The sequence below is a fragment of the Asterias amurensis genome, chromosome 19 (assembly GCF_032118995.1).
Source record: "Asterias amurensis chromosome 19, ASM3211899v1".
In the NCBI taxonomy this organism is placed as follows: domain Eukaryota; kingdom Metazoa; phylum Echinodermata; class Asteroidea; order Forcipulatida; family Asteriidae; genus Asterias; species Asterias amurensis.
Window position 1 is genome coordinate 5,364,008 of NC_092666.1, and position 19,051 is coordinate 5,383,058.

Below are 19,051 nucleotides of genomic sequence, written 5' to 3' on the forward strand. Positions count from 1 at the left end.
AGACCTCAGATTTAGAACTTTTCCGTATTTCCACGAGCGCGCGTGTGCTAACGTACTTATCTTCAAGCAAACTTGGCGCGTGACATAGAACACACAAGACGCATGGTAGTGATATTAGCCGTGCAATATAGGTTTTTATCACCACTCCATTCTGCCAATCTGATTGGAGGATTAGCGCGTACTTGAAGATAAATATATATATAACAGTTCCAATATAAACAATATAGAAAATCATCAACAATTGTTGTTCAATTGATATCTTTTTCACTGTAGACATTGCTTAAATTACTACAGACTTAGGTTATAAATGCAACTGTGTAATGTAAGTCTCCTAGATTCTGAAAATGTACTCCATGGTAATAGAGAATGTCTCTCGAATTCCCCAAAATATTCTGTAGAATATAGTAAAACAAGTGCTCAAAAGAATACAATCTACCCAGCATACATGAGTGTTTTTGCAAAATATGTATTTTACATTGATACCTCACCATGGCATTGAATGCATCAACTGCGTAAGCTTTGCGCTTCATTAATGTGCTCACTGAAATCACTGTGCTATGAACAACTTTGCAATTTACTCCGCGGTAGTAGAGAAGTCTCCCGAATTAAACAATATTTTTCGTATGTAGCAAGACCGAAAGAACATTATCTACCTAGCGAGTAGACATATGGTGTTACCGCGAAATACATTACATTGATACCTCACCATGCCATGCTTTAAATCCCATAATTATGTAAGCTCGTACTTAAAGACACTGGAAACCTTTGGTAAATGTCAAAGACCAGTCTTCTCACTTGGTGTATCTCAACATACATGTATGCCCCAAATTATAAACCTGTCGAAATTTGAACTCAATTGGCTGTCAAAGTTGTGAGATAATAATGGAAGAAAAAAACACCCTTGTCACACAAAGTTGTGGGCTTTAAAGTGCTTAATTTCGAGACCTCATGCGTGAGGTCTCAAAATCAATTAAAATATTTTATCGAGAATTGACTTCTTTCTCAAAAACTATGTTCTTCAAAGGGAGCCGTTTCTCACAATGTTTCATACTATCAACAGCTCTCCATTGCTCGTTACCAAGTAAGTTTTTATACAAACGATTTTTTTTTATAGTAATAACCAATAGTGTCCAGTGCCTTTAATGTGCTCACTGAAGTCACTGTGCTATGAACATCCTTTCAATTTTGTTACCTGATCATATTGCAACTTCTCAGCGGAAATGGACCAACCTCCAAGCAAATTACATCTGCCAAAAGATCATAACAACAGCTTCTTATAGGTCACTTAATTCACAACAAGAACATAACATGGGGAGCATGACTGGTATGTGATGTAATGTCGTCCTAATAGTCTAGGTTTCCTCAGTCTATATTTAAACGGATGAACCTGTGGCCTATATTCACCAATGACATCAATTAATCCATAACTCCTCACCTGTCTTTGTGGTCATTCAAGAAATAATACTGAAATCATTCAATCAGACTGTTTACTCTATTCTAGTTTAACCTTGGGAGTAAGAAACTCTAATGGCTTGATAAAAACGAAGAAGTGTTTACTACTTTCATGGGAATAAAAGTAATTTTGTTTGACATCCGGTCAATTATGAAGTTAAGTGAAGAGTGGGCTGAACCTTCTCGCTAAAACAAAGTAAGGGGTTCTACAAACCTTGAATTTGTTTGTTTGTTTTTTAATAGAATATTTACATTTAAAATGCTTTAAGGCAGTGGACACTGTTGCTGTTTAGCAGAAAATTCTGCTGAGCAAATTACTTGTATTTATAAGCAAGAAATGACAGGGGTACCAGTTGCAGTAATGGTAATTATGTGGTCTTCTAGCTGGTTACCTCTTTTTGCTTAGCAACAGTTTTTGTACTTTGCAAGTTTTGTCCTTAAAGGCTTCATGAAATTGGGCCCTGAGCTTATTAAGTTTGAAGCCTGCTTACCAACAAATTCTGTGATGTTGGCATCCAGTAAGGCGCAGAATTATGAAGCTGAGCTCAGACTCTCTACTGGATTGGGGATCCAAAACTTGAGGTACGGAAGCCCATCCTTCAATGAAACCTCAGACCTGTCTCTTATAGAAACTTGTCACATGGTCATAATTTGATGATTCACTTTCCATTTTCTGGGAGAGGAACTGGAGACCCTGTTTTTGTTATTTCTAAGAGATTTATAGAATCGAGATTATGAGAGGATGTTAGGGGCTTGGGACGTAAAGGTCAATCTGGACTAATAAAACAGAAATTGACGCTGTAAATTTCCCAGAAGTGTTATTGCATTTGTGTGACCCTTAAAATCCTGGGCCCAATTTTATAGAGCTGTTTAAGCACAAAATTTTGCTTAAGCAAAAAAATCCTTGCTTAGTAAAATCAGAATACCGGCCAAGACTCCACTCAATTGTTATGCTAAGTGAACAACAGCTAAATACCAGTCACAACCAATGTATATGGCATGAAATTTTTGCCAGTACCATGTGAAAAATAAACGAGCTATTTTCGTGCTTAAGCAAATTTGTTGCTTAAGCAGCTCTATGAAATTGGGCCCTGAAAGGAAGATTTTCCACTTTCTATTTATTTCCTTATGATGAAATCTAGTGAAGTGAATTTTGAATTTCATATTAAAGGCACAGGGGCTGATTTCACAGAGAGATAAGACTAATCTTAATTAAAGTTAGGACCAGTAACTGGTCTTAACTTAAGACTAGCCCCCATCTTTTGGCATTGCCTAGGACTAGCCCTAAGTTAGGACCCCTGGGGTGGATTTCACAAAGAGTTAGGACTAGTCTTATCTTGAGTTAGGACGAGTTACTAGTCCTAACTTAGGACTAGCTGTACGTTTTTGATATCCCTTAGGACTAGTCCTAAGTTAGGACTAGTCCTAACTCTTTGTGAAATCGACCCCTGGACCGTTTGGTAATTACTCAAAATATTTATTATTAGCAAACAAATTTACTTGGTAACGAGCAACGGAAAGCTGTTGATAGTATAAATTATTGTGAGAAATTACTTTCTCTGAAGAGGTAATTTCTCACACATTTGAATCTGAGAGACTTCAGGCCTGAAGCCTTTCTCAGGGATCTGAAGGTTTAAAGGAACGCGTTGCCTTGGATCGGTCGAGTTGGTCTAAGCGTTTGTAACCGTTTGTAACCGTTTGTTATAGAATGCAGTTAGGTTTTAGAAGTGGAATACAATGATCTACACAAATATGCCTTGAAATTGCACGGTTTTCCTTTTACCGATTGGTTAGTTCGCAAAGTAAAAGGAAAACCACGCATTTTCGAGGCAAATTTGTGTGGATTATTATATTCTACTTTTAAAACATCTTTCTACCCATATGCTTTTTTATAACAAACAGTTACAGATGCTTTATATAGACCAACCAGGCCGATCCAAGGCAACATGTTCCTTTTACCACTAAAAGGTCCCGGGGTATAGGATTTACTTAATCCAATATAATATATACAATGTGAAGGCAGGTATGCTTCGTTTTGAGAGGGCAATGGCACCTACATGTAGGCAAGGGCACCTAGGCAAAGGCACCTATGAGGAAATTGTTAATTTCTACTGGAGCATTTCAAGGGCACTTCAAGGGCACCAAGGCAATGATCATGGGGCCTGGAGGCAATCACCTATGTTGCCTTAATGTAGTATCAGGTCCCGAAACATGCAAATCTTTTTCAAAACCAAGTTGAATCGATTGTTCAAGACTATCTCATCCTATAGTGTTTCCACCTCCAAGATTCATTCAGAGTTTATATACAAACCCCTGGGTCAGAATACAAAGTTTGTACTATACTTGACCATCAGTGACCTGTACAGCTACTGGCCAAACCCAAGGCCTTTGGTCAAATTCCTGGACTTTAAGGAATGATGAACCAAATACCAAGGGTAATTAGTGTGAGTTCAGGCGGCTCGCTAGTTACTGGTCTGATGTTAGTATATGGATGGTGAGATCATTCTACTTTCATGGTTAGAGCCACTGGCCGTATCATTGATTAATCGGTACAGAGGAATGGCATGTGATTCACAGATGGTTTGGAAATTGGCCAATTGGTGTACAGGTGGCCAATTGCTTACAGTTGACATTGAACTTCACCAGGTTAATTCTATCATGGGCTGATGGATTCTCAGATGGAAGATTGATTTCTGATTGGGCTATGGGTTAGTGATTAGCCAAATGACCCATGATTGGCTCATCATATTTCAAACTAGTCTCAAACATACTAGGCTCAGTAGCAGTCACTGTGTGGACATAAAATTGTATTCGTAAACTCTGAAAATAACATTGTGTGGACGTATGTACAAGTCCATAGAGTTTTTTTAAGTCCCGGCATTATGTGGACCTCTTTGGTCTCGGGTCCACACTTCGTATGTAGGCCTACATGTAGCATTAAAACACGGCTGCCTGTGATTAGTCCAGGGGTCGCTTTCACAATGATAATCCTAACTTAGTTTTCCTTTACTACATGTATGGGGTTTTTCCTCCCACGTCTTAAACTGAAATTTCTTCATTATCTTGTTAAGTTGGTGTGATGTTTCCAGTAAGATACTTTGCCAACTATATATCATGGAAGGGTCGTGGCCGAGCGGTTAAGAGCACCGAATTCAAACTCTGGTGTTTGTGACCAGCAGAGTGTGGGTTCGAACCCCACAGCCACCACACTTGTGTCTTTAAGCAAGACACTTAACCATTGCTTCATCCTTCGGATGGTACGTTAAGCCGTTGGTCCCATGTGTTTTGTAACGCATGTAAAAGAACCCAGTGCACTTAGAAGAGAAGGGGTTCACCCCGGTGTTCCTGGCTGTGGCAGCTGTATGCGGTCTAGCACCTTGTAAACCATTATAAGGTGCTACATGTACATAATTGGGTCTCAGAGTTCATCACTTCAATATTATTTCTGAAAGTTTGTATGTTACTCAGTGCTTGAGTACCTTGTTTGGTAGATCTGTGCGCTATATAAGACTTTGATATTATTATTAACTACATAATTCAGATTCAGACTCAGATAGTTGAAGTTTTGCTGCGTGGGTAGACGGACTGTAGTCTGTGAATGCAACTGTTACGTTAGTGATTGGTAAGAGCAACAACTGCGGTCTTGACCCAAAATATAATCGCAGCGGCCCACCAGGAAGGAACACTGTGTGATAAATGGACCCCTAGCTAGGAGCTTAATTTATCAAAACACTCAAAGACTTGGTACTGTTTATGGGATGTTATGATAGCATGCTGTTCTATGTACATTCGAACATGATGAACTGCCATGCTACACGCACACAGACAACATAAAAATAACATTGTGTAAGTTTGTTTCTTCAAAATGATAAGGAAGTCAATATAATCTTGATTGCAAGAATGATATTATTTGGTTTTACTCAGTACTTTCCTGAGTTCTTTAAAAAAATATCAACAGGTATATGTCTTGGGTGTGACTCTAACCCAAGACCTTTGCCAATCTAGAGTAGAGTCTTACGCGGTCTTACCAACTAAACAGCCAAGATTGGCTGGTAGCTAGAGGCAGTTCGAATCCTATAGAGGCAGTTTGAGTCCTTACACATCGATGTTAGGGTAAAACCAAATTTTTAAAATATTTTTTATCCCGATGCAAATTTAAGACCTATTAAAGAATGAGGTTGTAAGGGTTCTTTTATTTGGCAAACTGCCGACATATAAACAAATAAAGTTTGCATCACAGAAATGGATCCTTTTCCAGAGTTTGTTTTAAGCCCAATTAAATTCGCAGACTAAGCTTGAAATTAAACTGAGGCCATGGCCCATAATGCCCCTTGTCTTGGCCTTGGTGCCCCTTCAAATATGACTCTAAGATTTTCCAGTGGAAGTACCCTTTGTAAAATGGTAGTGGCCTTACCCAGTAACCCTTTAAAGGCAGTGGACACTATTGGTAATTGTCAAAGACCAGTCTTCTCACTTGGTGTATCTCAACATCAATGCATAAAATAACAAACCTGTGAAAATTTGAGCTCAATCAGTCATCGAACTTGCGAGATAATAATGAAAGAAAAAACACCCTTGTCACATGAAGTTGTGTCAGTTAGATGGTTGATTTTGAGACCTCAAGTTCTAAATCTGAGGTCTCAAAATCAAATTTGTGGAAAATTACTTCTTTCTCGAAAACTACATTACATGTACTTCAAAGGGAGCCGTTTCTCACAATGTTTTATACCATCAACCTCTCCCCATTACTTGTCACCAAGAAAGGTTTTATGCTAATAATTATTTTGAGTAATAACCAATAGTGTCCACTGCCTTTAAGATGAAATTCAAGGCCACCCAAACATATGACTACATTTTGTATCCTAATATGGTACCTTTACAAACAATTATTTTCTGTTGCTAAGAAATTTCTCCTTGCCCTATGATGTTTGAACCATTCTGACAAGTGACTAGACTAGAAAAGATTCTTGCATAAATACATCAATTCCTGATTCAATTGAAGTTGATTCGATAAGATGAATGTAATGTGAATCGACTAGACATGAGTAAACTTCACTAGCTTCGGACTCCTGTGGTTACTTAGCACCATGCCATGCCAGTGAAATCCAACCTATAGTACCAATCCTAAGTACACATATCCTCAAGCAGATTGCAAACCCTAGGGCAATCCTACACAGTTGTTCTTAACCATCACATTTTAACAACACCTGACAAATTATTTACCTCTCATGTCTTAAAAAGCTTCTTCCATGCCCTGAAGGAATAGACATTCTTAAAAAGTCGCTGGAATCGGGGACAGGAAACTTTCTGCCAGGGTTGTTGAGTGAATGTTTTTTTTTCTTTTTATTTTAAAGAGGAATGTTTTTATTGGATGAGATGAAAGATGAACCACTCTACCAGATCGAAATTGCTTGATGCGCACTCACTGTTAGAGTACCTCCGTAGTTAGAGTGCTGTTTTTTCTTTCTCCTAAATGCTTTTTAAGAAGAAATCTTTTTCAGTAGCACCATGTGTGTATACTTGCTGGGTAGATAATGTTCTTTTTGAGAACGAAACTAACTTATATAGAAGAGTTTGCGGTAACACCATGTAATAATCTCTAAATGATTTGGGGGTGGTTCTGAAAAGAACAGTTGGTTTAACTCGACGTTTCGATCAGTAACTAACTTCCATAACATGTACCTGCGGAATAGATTTTTTTTTTCGGAATTCGGGAGACTTCTCTTTTCTAAAAAGAACTGTCCTGCGTATTGTCGCCTACCTGGGCTACAGGTATGAAATCAGTCGGAACTACTACGTTCGCTTAGTGGATCGAGAGATTTTTTGTTATTAAGATGATTTCTGCCACAATTGTAGTAGTCTTGGCCCAAGACTATGGTGCTTGATTCTAGATAGCGCGCCTGCCACGGTATGATTTAGTTAATTGGACGGCTTGAAATCTAGACTACACTGGCAAGCTACCATAAAGTGTAGTACACTATCCAGAATCAAGCACCATAGTCTTGGGCCAAGACTACAATTTTAGCAGCTTTTAACTCTTTATTGATCTGCAACTGTTTGTTTCGATGTGATTATAAACAATATGCTAGCATTGAATAGTGGCCATTTGGCAAAATGTAATGCATTGGGTTTCATTCAATTGAAGTAGAACTCTTAAGATTTGATGGTTCATGAAGGATTGCTCAATGAATTTGAAAGATTGGTTCATGAAGGATTGCTCAATGAATTTGAAAGATTGGTTCATGAAGGATTGCTCAATGAATTTGAAAGATTGGTTCATGAAGGATTGCTCAATGAATTTGAAAGATTGGTTCATGAAGGATTGCTCAATGAATTTGATAGATGAAATAAGGAAATAGTAGTGCAGTCTTGATCTGAGTGTCCTTGAGTTAGACTGGTTCCAGATTGCATCTTGCCTCCTCACCTAGGATTACAGTGTGGATAGTGTGGATCATAATGCAATATTCAAGAGCCTGTGCCCAATTTCGTAGAGTCGCTTAGCAAAAAAAATTGCTTTGCATGAAATTTCTTCCTTGATAAAAACAGGAATGGCAACCAAATTTCCGCGTGATTTTCAGGATTTTAAAGCAAACACCAGCTTAAAGCCATTGGACCCTTTCGGTAAACAGTGTTGTCCAAGATCCACACTTTGTGTACCACAACTTCTATACCAAATAACAAACCTGTGAAAATTTAGGCTCAATCGGTCATCGGAGTCGGGAGAAAACAACGGAAAACCCCACCCTTGTTTCGCCGTGTCATGACATGTGCTAAAAATGAATCCGTAATTCTCGTTAACGAGAATTTATATTGTTTTGCTGTTTTCTCAAAAAGTAAAGCATTTCATGGACTAATATTTCAAGAGATGTCTTTCACCATTACCTTCTGTAAACCCTGTAAGTTATTTGTAAATCTGTGAACTTTTATTTTTTTTCTGAACCGAAAGGGTCCAATGGCTTTAATACCAGTAACAAGTGAATATCAACAGATGGAAATTTGGATGGTAATCCTGCTTTTATCAAGGAAGCAATTTCCCGTCAAAAAACAGTAATTGTCAAAGACCAGTCTTCTCACTTGGTGTATATCGTTGGAGTTACGAGATAACTATGAAAGACAAAACACCCTTGTCACACGAAGTTGTATGTACTTAGATGCTTGATTTCGAGACCTCAAATTCTATACTTGAGTTCTCGATATCAAATTCGTGGAAAATTACTTTCTCAAAATCTATGTCACTTCAGAGGGAGCCGTTTATTACAATGTTTTATACTATCAACCTCTCCCCATTACTCTTTACCAAGTCAGGTTTTTTGCTAATAATTATTTTGAGTAATTAACAATAGTGTCTTCTGCCTTTAAGCAAATTGTTGTGCCTAGCAGCTCATTGAAATTGGGTCCTGCTCACTGAACAAAATGTTTGAATCTGGCTAGGGCACAAGGAGTTAGGACATGATGGAGACAGAAATAGTTGGGAGTGAGGACCTTGTGTCTGTCATTTAGCTTCTTGCAGAGGAAAATTTGCTGTGCCCCTTCCAGAAAGACATTGAAGTTCTCGGAATGTATCAGTAAGGCATGTTGTATAAGTTGCTATTCAACCAGCAGTGATTTATGAGCGAGTTAGGTCAAGGGTTAGGCCATCTAAGTGACCAGACAAGCCCTTCAGACTTAACCCATAGACACTCTGCAGAGTGCCTCCATGGTTGATAGGGCAAATCTCTACTATAGGTTCTTGTACTTTGTGTGTTGTATCAAGAATTCTCACTGGGAGATCTGGTTCGTAACAGAGGTTTAGACAGATGAAATTTATCTGTCAACACTTGTTATTAGTAGATTCTAACCAACAATGAACACCCATGGTACACCAAGCAAGTGCTCCAGCCCTCCCCTCACTTTGAAATCCCCCAGTCCATTATGGGTCTTGCATGTTTTCTTTCTGTTCTATTATAGAGTTTTACCCTCTTGCCATGTGTGTATTTTTTAATTTTGTAAAAAACTTCTTTACAATTTGGTTACTTGTGACTATTTCCAAGCAAGTGCTCCAGCCCTCCCCTCACCTTGCAATCCCCTAGTCCATTATGGGTCTTGCATGTTTTCTGTCTTTCTATTTTGGAGTTTTACCCTCTTGTCATGTGTGTATTTTTTAAGTTTAGTAAAATACTTCTTTACAATTTGGTTACTTGTGACTATTTCCAAGCAAGTGCTCCAGCCCTCCCCCTCACTTTGCAATCCCTTAGTCCATTATGGGTCTTGCATGTTTTCTGTCTTTCTATTTTAGAGTTTTACCCTCTTGTCATGTGTGTATTTTTTAAGTTTAGTAAAATACTTCTTTACAATTTGGTTACTTGTGACTATTTCCAAGCAAGTGCTCCAGCCCTCCCCCTCACCTTGCAATCCCCTAGTCCATTATGGGTCTTGCATGTTTTCTGTCTGTTCTATTTGAGAGTTTACCCTCTTGCCATGTGTGTATTTGTTAATGTTACGTTTTGTAAAATACTAATTTAAATTTTGGTTACATTTTTACTGTTTCTTATTTAATATTTTGTTTTTATGTTTTGTAAAATACTTCTTTAAATTTGGTTACATTTTGTTGTTTCTTGTTTAATATTTTTTTTGTTCCTGTCCTGTAATTTCCGCATGTGCTGTTGGATGTTGAATAAAATAGAATAAAAAATTAAATAAAAATAAATAAAATATAACTCCAACCCTAAAGGGCCTTGTCCAAGCAACTTGGAGGTAACCAACTGCAGTGCACGCTACATGACCAATTTGGTAGCACATAAGGAATTTTTCAAGAAATGTCTTACAATCCCTAAGAAAATATCTGAACATTCAAATAAGAATGGGTTATCTTTTTTGAGATTGCCTGGAACTGGTTGCCTGTAAATTGCCTCGTGTGACGTGACCCTAGGACATAGGTGATAGATTGCCGATCCCAAATTGAAGAAGTTTGGGGCTGTTGAGGTTAACTCCCCTGTATAAACACTGACATACCCTGCCTCAGGAAACTCATGAACCGTTCAGACCCTCCTTTACATTCTCAAGGGATCTAAGTTTTATCAAAGTCCACAATTAAGATTCCGGTAGCCGTCATACTCGCAACTAGAAATGACTCTGCGAATTTTTGACTGTTTTATCAATTTTTCTTGATTCCTTTTCTATTTTTAAAAGGATTTGGTTGTATTTTGTTGGTTGCTATGGGAGGGTCGGGTGTGTAACTATAGTAACTGGTGTTTTCTGGTGTATATTTGGATTGCGGTAACACCATGTGTGTATCTTCTTGCTGGGTAGATTATAATCTTTTGAGAACTTGTCTTGCTTTATATTCAACTACCCCGGAAAAGTTTTTTGTTCAAAAAGTTCCAATAAAAATTTACATTTTCCTCATGGAGGTGCCCCTTGCCAGAGGAAGATTGTTGTGCCCCTTCAAGAGTGAAGTTCAATGCCTGGTGTAATGTAACAGAACTTTCAATGGATATAACAGGATGGCAAGCAAGTTGATAGTTATTGCCAGTGTGACAGTCATATGTCACAAAGAGTTTACAATCCTCGTTTACATCATGTCTTCTTCTTACAATTGCTTCATCCTTGCCAAGAGTAGATTTTAGTTCCTTGGTAGACAGTAAAATAGCGTTTATTTATCTCAAAGGTTTAGGTATATAAAATAATATAGGGGGGGGGGTAATTTCCTAAGGATATCTGGAAAAATGACAAACCATGGGTTAATTAGGGAAAGGTTTGTGGGTGATTCATTGAATGGGTGATGCATCATAGTAATTATAACACAGGTAAACGCTACAGCACAGAGTGTTAAGGCCTACTTAAAGGCCGTGGACACTATTGGTAATTACTCAAAATAGTTATTAGCATAAAACCTTTCTTGATGACGAGTAATGGGGAGAGGTTGATAGTATCAGACATTGTGAGAAACGGCTCCCTCTGAAGTGGAGTAGTTTTCGAGAAAGAAGTAACCTTCCACGAATTTGATTTCAAGACCTCAGGTTTAGAACTTGAGGTCAACCATCTAAACGCACACAACTTCATGTGACAAGGGTGTCTCCTTCTTTCACTATTATCTCGCAACTTCGACGACCGATTACGAACAACTTTTCACAGGTTAGTTATTTTATGCATATGTTGAGATACACCAACTGTGAAGTAAGCTTGGGCGATATCACGATATTATCGAATATCGCGATATTAACTTGGAAACGATTTTGATATCGGATGGATTTGGTTTTAATCGAAATATCGATATATCGCGATATATCGCGATAATCGCGATATATCGATATATCGATTAAATATCGCGATGTTTTTGCTAGCTGAGACATCTTGCACCCCATAGGTTTGGAGTAAAACCAGAAGAATAGGTCATTAGAACACCTCTCTTAAGCTATGACTGTCTCTCTACAACTTTCACTGTGAGTTTTAAGACTGATTATATCAAATTTCATTAATCGCGATTATATCGAATATCGCGATATATTGTCGGCGATATATCGTGAATAAAATAAATCGATATCGCCCAAGCTTACTGTGAAGGCTAGTCTTTGACAATTACCAATAGTGTCCACTGCCTTTAAAGCAAGCATAGTGGATGCAATATTTGACAGGTAGCACTTTGTGTAAATCTCTTCTTAGTAGTGTTGGTTCGGAAGAGAACTGGTGGTTGACAACTCCATCAGTTCTTCTCAGAACCGCTGGTTTTTTTCAGAACCAACAATACTCACAAGAGAGTTACACATGCTAATATACTGCAAACCTCACCTGATGATAAGTAATATAACCCAACCATACAAAGTTTCAAATTCTACTTATTATTTGGTTGTTCCTTAAAGACAGTGGACACTATTGGTGTTTGTCAAAGACAAGTCTTCTCACTTGGTGCATCTCAACATATACATAAAATAACAAACCTGTGAAGATTTGAGCTCAATCGGTCATCGAAGTTGCGAGAGAATAATGAAAGAAAGAAACACCCTTGTCACACGAAGTTGTGTGCTTTCAGATGCTTGATTTCGAGACCTCAAATTCTAAATCTGAGGTCTCGAAATCAAATTTGTGGAAATTTACTTCTTTCTCGAAAACTATGGCACTTCAGAGGGAGCCGTTTCTCACAATGTTTAATACTAACCAACCTCTCCCCATAACTCATACATGTAATCAAGAAAGGTTTTATGATAATAACTTTTTTTGAGTAATTACCAATAGTGTCCGCTGCCTTTAAACAGAAAAATCAATAACTGTTTCAAAGGAATATGAAATCTGTTTAATTTTAAAGTTGTCTTTTCGAGACCTGATGTTTGAAACTGAACACAAGAGGTTGTAAGATTAAACTTTGTCTGTTTTCATTCATCAATTTCAATTGATTACCATCAATATTATCTCAGTAAACACGCAGACAATAAACTTATAGTACACTCTTTTCATAGATTGTCAAACAACGGTTCAACCGCAGAAAATGTTTTTTTTTTGTCTTGTAGTTTTTTCCCAGGCAAGTGGTTCCATTCAGGAAAGGCAAAGTCGTACCTTTACGTGTCTGCTCGAGCGAGAAATTGCTTGTTGTTATTTTAAGTTGTGTTCTCTGTAAGCCAGGAAGTTAATAAAAGGGAAATAATAATAGCGATCAAGGTCAGTCTACTAGAGAGAGAGAGGAAAGTCTTGCTTCTATATTAAAGGGAAGGTCTATCAATGGTTTTTGAAATTCATTCACATAGGGCTAAATACAGTGTGCAAAGTACCTTAGAAAAAATTTCATCAAATTTGTAGGAAGTTTTTTTTGTGACAAAAATGAAGAAGTAGCCCTATGTTTTGAGTTAGCCTTAGATAGTGTCCACTGCCTTCAAGAGATCTTTGAATGTCTCCAGGATGTGTCGATTTGACCTAAGAGTCTGTGCTTTGGGGCAGCACCTTTGAATTTGCATCATTTTATTCTATCATGAATTGAATGGTATACCTTACCTTTAACATGGTTGTATGATTCTTAGCTTTGTAAATAGACTTCATCACTTGTGAAAGAATTGCACTGAGGTGTTGGTTGTGTGGGGGGCAGTTTGAATTGGTAGACGCATTCAATTGGTAGTTGCTTTAGTTGGTAGACGCTTTCAGTTGGTAGACGCTTTCGGTTGGTAGACACTTTCAGTTTGTAGACTCGTTCAGTTGGTAGGCGGGAAGACACGATCACACCTCTGAGTGTTAGAGATATTGTCCTTCAGGTTCCATGTTGACGAACATGATTCATTCTTACATTGAAGGACAATTTTACTATAAAAAAAAAACACTTCTGAATTATGTGGTAGGAGTGTAAAAACTTATCATGCAGTTGATTGTTAGTAAAGGCTGCCCATGAGTAATGTTGATTGTCAAGTCAGTAATGCGCAAGATAATCATTTCAATCTAATGACAGACCTCAAAATAACTCATGGCACCCACAGCAATTGCCATGGTGCCCTGTGCTTCTTCTGTGGTGCCCTTTGCAAAGTTAAAATACAAATCTTCCTGATAAAAGTGCCCCTTACCAGACAAAAATTTATGTGCCCCTTCAAGAGTGAAGTTCAAGGCCTGCACTTGTATCTCTGAACTTTCAATTGACCAGAAATATATTCCATATGCCTTTATATTTGTTAAACTTGCATATGGGATAAAGAATATATATTTTGGTTTTACCCTTACAGCGATGTGTGTTACCACTGTACACTCGTTACTGCCTCTAGCTACCGGGCAATCTCGGTGGTCTAGTCGGTACGACACTGCTCTGAAATTGCTAGGGTTCTGGGTTCAAATCACACCCGTGTTATATGCCTGTGATTTTTTTCCCCCACTGAACTCGGGGAAAGGGATAAAGAATATATATTTTGGTTTTACCCTTACAGCGATGTGTGTTACCACTGTACACTCGTTACTGCCTCTAGCTACCGGGCAATCTCGGTGGTCTAGTTGGTACGAAACTGCTCTGAAATTGCTAGGGTTCTGGGTTCAAATCACACCCGTGTTATATGCCTGTGATTTTTTTCCCCCACTGAACTCGGGGAAAGGGATAAAGAATATATATTTTGGTTTTACCCTTACAGCGATGTGTGTTACCACTGTACACTCGTTACTGCCTCTAGCTACCGGGCAATCTCGGTGGTCTAGTTGGTACGACACTGCTCTGAAATTGCAAGGGTTCTGGGTTCAAATCACACCCGTGTTATATGCCTGTGATTTTTTTCCCCCACTGAACTCGGGGAAAGTGCTGAGTATACAGTGCTAACACAAATCAGGGTATGGGTAAAACTAAAAATAATATTCTATATGCTGAGTTGAACTTTCACTGGGCTACATGTAGCACTCAGACCAGTGATCCAATGGGTAGAGTGTCATGGCCGAGTGGTTAAGAGCATCAAATTCAAGTTCTGGTGGTTAAGTCACTGGAGTGTGGGTTCGAATTCCGGTCGTGACACTTGTGTCCTTGAGCAAGACACTTAACTATAATTGCTTCTCTTCACCCAGGGGTATAAATGGGTACCTGCGAGGGTAGAGGTTGATATTGTGAATGAAAAAGCCTTCGGAGCGCCACGGCAGCTCGGGGCTGTATACTCCCTATTGGGAGCTGATAAAGATTAAAGGGATATTGTTGGCCCAATGACCAGGGGACTAATGTAAAGCGCATTGATACGGTTTATTGTGAAATGCGCTATTTAAGAATTTGTTATTATTATTATTATTATAATAATAATATTATAATAATATTGTTAATATTATAATGTTCGTTGAATTGAATTGAATTATTATTATTTTAAGACCTGATTATCATGATTACACTAATAAGACTGATTTGTTTTGTTTTATTTGCTAGATATTGATGAGTGTCGTAACTCTCAGTGTGCGCAGGATTGCATCAACACCGAGGGGGGTATGCGATGTGAATGTGGAGCTGGGTTTACCCTCTCGCCTGATAACCAAGGATGCATAGGTTAGTACAGGGTCTTAGTACACAGGACTTGAACCCACACTCTGTTGATCAGAAACACCAGAGCTTGAGTCCAGTGTGCTTGAATGACCGCTTAGAGACCTACTCCTTTAACATAGCACCTGTAATGATTTACAAAGTGCTGTGGCACAGTTTGCAGCCAATCAAACCAGAAACACCGGGCGAACTCTCTTCTCTTTTCGATAAGTGCACTGTGTTTTTTTGCGTGCGCTACACAACACACAGAGCCTACGGCTTTATGTTCCATCCGAAGGACGAAGCGTCATGGTTAAATGTCTTGCTGAAGGACACAAGTGCCACGACTCTCGAACTCGACAGTCTTCTGTACAGAAACAACAGAGCTTGAGTCCGATGCTCTTATCTGCTCGGCCACAACACGCCACATGGCTACAAAATAAAAGCTGGCAAGGATGTTTTAGCGATGATTATAATTTCCAGTTTTTAATTCTTTAATTCCAGATATTGATGAGTGTGCACGCAGTGATTGGCAACCATGTCATCATACATGTATCAATTCTAAAGGAAGCTACAGATGTTCTTGTCAGCCGGGATTCTACCTCCATCAGAATGGAAGATCCTGCTTAGGTAAGTTCATGTAGTTGGATTATGGGTTGGCTTATTATGAAATAGGGTTGTTAGCAATTAGTGGTTGGGGTGTCAGCCAGGATTCTACGCCCATCAGAATGGAATATTCTGCTTAGATAAGTTCTCATAGGAGAATTATGGGTTGGCTTATTATGAAATAGGGGTGTTTGCAATTAGTTTTTTTTTAGCCTATGAGAATGTTTCTGCTAGGGTTGAAGCGTCAGGCCATTAACTATTTTTTGTAATTTAAGACTTGGCATACGAACAAAACACTATTACGACTAGACATTTTATGGAGATTTCTCACACTGTTTATATTGCCCATAAACAGGCCTGTAGACATCACAGAGGTCACGGCATCTGTTGCCCTGGTCTTGGCCCCGGTGCCCCTTCAAAAGTTTCACTTTTAACATTATGGAAGTGCCTTTGCAAAGAGAAAATGGCCTTTCCTTTATTATGCCTTTATATTGCCCATAAATAGGCTTGTACTAAGACACCACAGAGATCATGGCATATGTTGCCCTGGTCTTGGCCTCGGTGCCCCTTCAAAGGTTTCCCTTTTAACATCTCAGATGGGAGTGCCTTTTGCAGAGAGAAAATGGCCTTTACTTCTCACAGATGAAATTCCAGGCCAGCGTATATGAGGAACTCTTGGTTCTTAGTCTAGACTTTTAATAGAGCAGCAATAATCTATATGATTATAAGGCAAAGGATGTTTTGTATTGTGACTTGAATTGAACACAGCATGTAGTCTGTCTGATAATGAAGTCCGTGTTACCTCAATAGAATACCTTAAAGCTTTGAACCTTTAAAGCGCTCTCGGCTGTACACTGTATCATTCTAGAAAGAAAATAGTTCTCTACCAATTCTCCTAACATGTTTGTGGTTGGTACTTTTTTCATAAACATTAGCTATTTCTTAAAGCTACAAAATGTAATAAGCAGAAAATACTGCTAAGCAAATTTATTTGCTAAGCTAACAAATGAGTTAGGCACCAGTTGCAACAATGTAAACTTTATGGGATTTGGGTTAGTAACCAGTTTCTGTTCAGCAAGATTTTCCTGTGCTTAGCAAGTTGTTATGCTCACAGGCTTTATGAAATTGGGTCTTGTGGATTTTTGTCCTTTGCAAGTTTTTGATATTTTTTGTCGGTATTTTGATGGAAGTAGGTTGAGCTTTCCAGAGATTTAATGGACACAATGGACTCAGCCTCTCGCCTGATTAACCAATATTTCTAGTGATTACCCTAATGCCCTAAATCAGAGTCCAGCTGTGTTTGATCTGCCGACATGTATATTTCTATAACATTCTGTAGGAAAGCTTCCGGCCAGGGACTTAAGTTTTGGATTTTTTCTTTGGACGTTGTTTTGATTATCCTGTTCCATATTGTGCGGTAAGCTTATTGTGCGGTTTGCTGATCGTTGTGACATCTCAACTGCAATACATATATCGATATTACCAATAATCCATGTACTACTTTTGTACAGTTTAAGGATGGCGGTTGGGCCGTGAAAGGTTCTTAGAAAGTTATTCTTTGCAAACTTTCGAAAAGCAGAAATACATGGTTTCCTTTTCCTTTTTGTTTTTTGATGAACAAGTAACAAGTGAGTCATTGTACCAGACATTGTTCAAATCTAACTCGCAAATGGCTTATTGCCATGGTGCCCTGTGCTTTGGCTGATGGTGCCTTTCACAAAGTTCAAATACAAATTTACATTTTGCTCATAGAAATGACCCTTATTCAGGGCCTGAAGTATGAATAAGTCAATGTTGTAGAACCCCCTTTAAGCGCTGGATTTAGAATCTACAGTAGGTGAATCATATATAGACCAACAAGTTTGTTATTGAAGGTCAACTAATTGGGTTATGTTCAACCCATGGTTAGACCAGAGAGAGAGAGAGTTTAATCAACCTTGAGACTGTACTCTTGTTGTGATGGGTCGTTTCCTTCAGCATCAGGAAATCCCGCTGTCTTTGAATAAAAGTTGCTTAATTGCTTGCTTAAAAAAAAGAAGGAATTTCAGCTCTGTGCTTATTAACTAACTTAATAATTTTAAATCTTAGCTTCCCACAATACCCTCAACTTTAACAGTGCTTAAAGGCACTGGACACTTTTGGTGATTACACAAAACATAAAAAAAAATAATAATTGTGATTCAGTCATAACTAGAGGACGAGTTATTCTATTCTGAAATCAGCAGTTAGCGTGATAGGATTCAGACCCACAGTCTGACCACTCAATTCTAGTCATTGTGAAATCAGCGGTTGGCTTGGTGGGATTTAAACCTACAACTTGTGATTGCCTGCAGTCTAACCACTGGTCATAGAGTTATATATAAGAACTAGAGGGCGCACTGGTGATGCTTCTTGCAAAAACGCGACAGGACCGCAAGAAGACACGCACGCGCCATTCTGTACGCACGTTGAATATGAAACACACATTTGAGTTTGTGTTTATTGAACGCTACGCGATGCTGTTTTTTCAACTTACACAATAGCCGCACAAACACACGCTATGCAATGCCTGTTTTGTCAAATTAGAAAGTGGCCGTCTGCGCGCATACCGGGTCGCGTATATATGCCAGTGCGCCCTAACTCTATGCCACTGGTCCACGTTGATATGAGGAACAAGACCATTATCTAGCTTCCTTCTGATAGGTCGATCCTTGGTAAAGCTTTGAGGTACCGTTAAAAAAAGTGTGTTCCTCATAAGAGGGTAGACTACAAAACAAGAGGGGGGGGGGGGTATATGAAACCCATGACTAACACCCCCCTCATCATGCACGTACAGGGTCCCTATTGGATTGTCTAGACCATTCCCTTGAAAATACCGACTTGAAAAATAGCCCAGTTACAGACCCTCCCTAAGGATTACACCCTGTATTACCCCCCTCCTGGGCTACCCCCATTCCTCCTTAACCCCCTCCCCAAGATCCTGTTTGTTTAAGCTTGAACTGATCTGGAAGTATGGTGGTTCCACTTCATGAAGCTTGTTAGCAAATAATTTCTTGAACATTTTAGTTAAGCTGATAGCCTTGAGCA

The 19,051-nt window shown here is 38.7% G+C and overlaps 1 protein-coding gene across 1 annotated transcript in view; it reads left to right on the forward strand.

Annotated features, from left to right (window-relative positions):
- The window catches only part of LOC139951513 (uncharacterized), a 357,017-nt gene that overhangs the window by 39,250 nt on the left and 298,716 nt on the right, over nucleotides 1-19,051 (forward strand). The window contains exons 7-8 of the mRNA XM_071950443.1: nucleotides 15,290-15,406; nucleotides 15,884-16,009. Of these exons, the coding sequence (XP_071806544.1) occupies nucleotides 15,290-15,406; nucleotides 15,884-16,009 (243 nt within the window). The remainder of the gene's footprint in view (nucleotides 1-15,289; nucleotides 15,407-15,883; nucleotides 16,010-19,051) is intronic.